The 4279-nt window shown below is 37.7% G+C and overlaps 1 protein-coding gene across 2 annotated transcripts; it reads left to right on the top strand.

Moving 5' to 3' along the window:
- The first annotated feature begins 205 nt into the window (after positions 1 to 205).
- Positions 206 to 3592, top strand: LOC107549271 (UPF0688 protein C1orf174 homolog). Of its 2 annotated transcripts, XM_016230296.1 has the most exons (4): positions 206 to 317; positions 563 to 640; positions 798 to 1190; positions 2864 to 3592. In XM_016230296.1, exons 1-4 carry the CDS (start codon positions 303 to 305, stop codon positions 2963 to 2965), a joined length of 588 nt encoding a protein of 195 aa, XP_016085782.1. In that variant the 5' UTR covers positions 206 to 302; the 3' UTR covers positions 2966 to 3592. The 2 variants fall into 2 exon arrangements, with proteins under 2 accessions (XP_016085782.1, XP_016085790.1); XM_016230304.1 differs by lacking the exon at positions 563 to 640.
- Positions 3593 to 4279: the final 687 nt, after the last annotated feature.

Here is a 4279-nt window from a genome sequence, read left to right as displayed (position 1 = left end):
TGTAAAGCGCTTTGAGTGCCTAGAAAAGCGCTATATAAATGTAATGAATTATTATTATTATTATTATTTCATGTAATTTAATCGCCTATACCACTGGTCATAACGGTTATGACTTGTACAAACGGACTAGTACTAACTGATGGGTATATCAGTCACCGCCTCAGAAAAGCCTAGTAAAGTTTTCAAGTCCCATCTCGTGATTCTGTGCGGCGCAGATGATCGGATATGGGCGGGGCTTCAGCGGTCACCGGAGATAAACACTCTCAGGACTCCACACTCGGCTTTCGACGCCGAAACTTCCAATGAGGGCGAAGCAGGTAAGAGAACTTGATTCTGAGCTTTTACTTTTGAGAAGTCGTTTTTTTTTTGCTAGCATGTACATGTACGATCAGTTTCAGCGTTCAGTGTGAAATATAATTTATTAAGGATTGGTTCACAGTTTTGGCGTGTAGCCTCGCTTGGAGCACGAAATTGAAATTTCACTCAGTAGTTTGTGACGGGGAAACGGATGTATTATTGATCATACAATGTCCCTAATAAGGATAGTGCTCTCTTGTTTCAGATTGTCGTCGGGAGCCACAGACTGCGAGTGCGCGGCACTGTCTCTTTAAACACGCCTGGTGTGAAAAGTTCAGTCAAGGTCAGTGTCAGTGTCTACTCATCCATCTCCTCCCCGCGGTTTCCGTCTGTCGGCTACAGTAACAACAAGGTTCTCACGATGTATCAGCCACGTCTAAAACCGCGCTGATATTTTATTGTTTACATGTATACAATTATTACTGGTCTTTTATCCACAGAAGGCTGTGCGGAGGAGAGTTCTGCGCGGTTTGGTGCAGAGATCGGCGTTTGATATCGCGAGCGCAGCGCAGCAGATGGCAGGCGACGGCGGGGAGGCCAAACGTCTTCCAAAGAGACCTTTTCACGGCGAAGTAGAGGAGAAATCTAGCGCGACCATGAATGAAAACGTCAAAATTCAGCCCGGTAAGAAGACTTCGTGTGAGCGGCGCGGTAAGGAAAACTCTGCCGCCAAGTGTACTGCTTTGACAAGCGGCTATAATGCAGAGGCGAAGATGGACCAGACCGTCATTCACAGTCCCCAAACGCGAGAGGACCCGAGCATTTTCTTCGACGAGGACAGCAATCACATTTTCCCAGTGGAGCAGTTCTTTGGGAACATGGATGTTGTTCAGGTAAGCTAAACCGATTCAGAACACATGTTGTTCGAGTGGGGGGTTCAGTCTTCAGCTGGCTGGCAGGAGCTGCCACTGACAGGTCACGTGACCTGCCACCATCCACTGGCGGGTCAGCTGGTCTGCCACTCCAGCCAGTTAGGCAACTACTGTTTGAAGACGGATCTACCTATTTGGAAGTCATTTTGTTTACATTTTTTTTTATTTTATTTGTAAATTGTTTTCTTTTTAATTACTTTGAATAAATGAATATATTTATTTGCGTTCATGTCTTCCTCTGACCGCTTTCTCGAGCCAGCCTTTATTAAGCTACGAGTATGCCTAGGCTGTGTGTTCCCCACCACTCCTGTTGCAAGGAAATTAATATATTGTGAATGTTCTTTTGAATCTATTCTTTAGTATGATATATGTTTTAAGGAGGTATATCTAATGGCCGTGATCCTGACTGGTGGGTTACTGCCAACGGGTTCCCTGCTACTCTTACTGCAATGAAATTCATTGTTTTATTATTATTAATGTATTCTCTTTTGTATCATCGACATTTAAGGGAGGTTTATCCTGAATAAAGTGCTCAAATGGCCGTGATCCCGACTGGAGGGTTACTCCTGCTTCAGAGCAGCCAGTCACTTTTAGCTCCAAATTTAACACGTTCCATATCACTCCACACAGAAAACGTTGATCATTGAAAAGAATAAAGTCATATGAACAGATGTAAATAAAATTTTCTGGCACTAGATTGGAAGAAGAGCAAAACGCATAAATCTGCCATAAATCAATGGTTCCTGATAGTGGACTGCCAGCCGGCAGGCAGCCAACCACTGGCAGGTCAAGTGATTGAACTCCTAATGTGTTATGATTGGGTATTAGAGCAGAAATGCAGCAAAATAGTGCTGGTTTGAATTTAATTCAGAGCTAACATGTGCGATCAGCATTTTCGTTTGACTTTCAAGATTCAAAAAAAAATTATGTATTTTCATAACTATAATTTCAAATGCAAACGGTGTTGATTTCATGTAAGCATTTTTTACATCTCTGGTGGAAATAGTCACGTGATCATTTTGACGTCTGTGACATTAAATCGGTGCATAGAATAAAATGTTTTTTATTAAAGATAATAAAAGTCTCATAAATCACTATTATAATACATGTCAGTTAAGAAACTCTTTGCCCAGTATAGTATATGAAAGAAAAAAAGAAAAATTTAATTGTCAAAAGGTAAGTAAATATCTATCTATATGGTATGTGTATACAATAATAGTAATAAAAAAAGGAAAAATATATAAAATTGTAGATTTCATAGTTGCATAATTAAAAGTAAAAATAAGAAACGTCAATTTATTGTTGTTAAATATCAGTTGATGGCCCGTGCAGGATGTGAACTTTCATGGCTCTTTGCCCCAGTAACATAACTCTGATCTAAGTTGAGCTTTGCAGATGAATAACATGCAGCCAGATGGCTTTGTTTGCACACAGCGATCCTAAAATATTGAGGTTAATACAAGACCATGTAGGATTATTGGAGTGAAGGTCTGTTAATGCTCAATAGGGTGTCAAAACGCAGCAGGTGTCTGGCTGATTTCATAATGCATGCGCTCAACAGACACTGTCATTAATGCAATTTTAACGTCTTAATGTGGCTTTGTTTTAAATCATTCTGACCTGATTTGTTTCAGAATTACCCACACAGAACCCCAGGAAGCAGGAGAATGAGCCGGAGAGAGTACAGGAGCGTGCATTACTATGCCAAAGAGGACAGTGAAGACGAGCAGCTATGAGGACACAATTCCTCTCACAGATTCACTCAAACTGTATGCCATTGACATGGAAGGAGTTTTATGATGGTAAAATGGATTTGATTGTTTTAAAGCAAGCTATTTTATTCCAAGAGCCTTCTTAATTAATGTTTGAGCTACACTGAGATGCACTGTTGATTTATCAGTAATGTGGTAATTTTTGTCTTATGCAAATTTAATGAGGTACAACAACAACGGCAAAAATGTTAGAGCATCCCTAATTATAAACTTACTATATATGTGCCACACTAAAGGAATGTACAGTAAGAGGTGCTAGACTTCAGGCTAAAACCATCATGTGATTGGGGTTTCCACTGAAAGAAAGCTAAATCATTTCTATAATTTTCTGTACACTGGGTTTTCTACCACTTGTCCTTACTAATGTGCTCTGAAATCAACAAACATTGTTTTATCAAGTGCCTCAAATTTGCTGTTCAGACTTTGAAAGCAATTTGAACATTAGCTTGGACATTCTGAATTTGGCACTTTTAAACATTCTCAGTTGAGAATGAATAGATTTGTTTTGGAAAAAACACTTAATACTTCAGATTTGGTGCTGTATAATTGAAAATTAAAGCATGTAGCTATTTTGACATCTTATGTTCTTTGATAGGCTTATGATGTAAAGAAAAAACACTTAATACTTCAGATTTGGTGCTGTATAATTGAAAATGAAAGCATGTAGCTATTTTGACATCTTATGTTCTTTGATAGGCTTATGATGTAAAGTTTTTTTTTTAAAGGTTAGTATCTCAAATTAAGAGGGTTTTATCTGTATCATGCATGTGGCTTCACCAAGAATTTGATTTGTCTGTATATGATTTGTATCTTATTTGACAGGATTTGCACTAACTTGAACAAGTGGCTCAAAGATGTAACATTTTAAAATGTAGTTTCTTTGCTACTATGTACAAATTGTATGAGGTAAAAATTGTAGAAAGTGTGATTTTGAAGTTTATATTTTTCTATTGAAATGATAAACCAAGTGCTGATTGATTTTTTTTTTTGCTACCAAATGCTTTGTATGCACATGACATGTAAACTTATTTAATATCAAATCTTCTGTGAATTATCATATGAAAGGTAAAATACTCTGTCCAGAGAAAATAAACCTCACTAACAACTTTGGAAATCAACTTTTGTGTTTTATTTGTATATGCATGTGTATATGTCTCTACATTTTTTTTTTTTAATTCAACTTTTTTTCATATTTAACCTTGTTTGGTGTAATATTTGAAGACATTATTTTTGTCACAGAAGGCTTGAGTATATTTTGTACAGTAAATAAGGCTATTG

This window comes from Sinocyclocheilus grahami, unplaced genomic scaffold, assembly GCF_001515645.1.
Source record: "Sinocyclocheilus grahami isolate Dianchi unplaced genomic scaffold, SAMN03320097.WGS_v1.1 scaffold16.1, whole genome shotgun sequence".
NCBI lineage: Eukaryota > Metazoa > Chordata > Actinopteri > Cypriniformes > Cyprinidae > Sinocyclocheilus > Sinocyclocheilus grahami.
The sequence above is the reverse complement of the archived record's forward strand: the minus strand, read 5'-3'. Positions and strand labels throughout refer to the sequence as shown.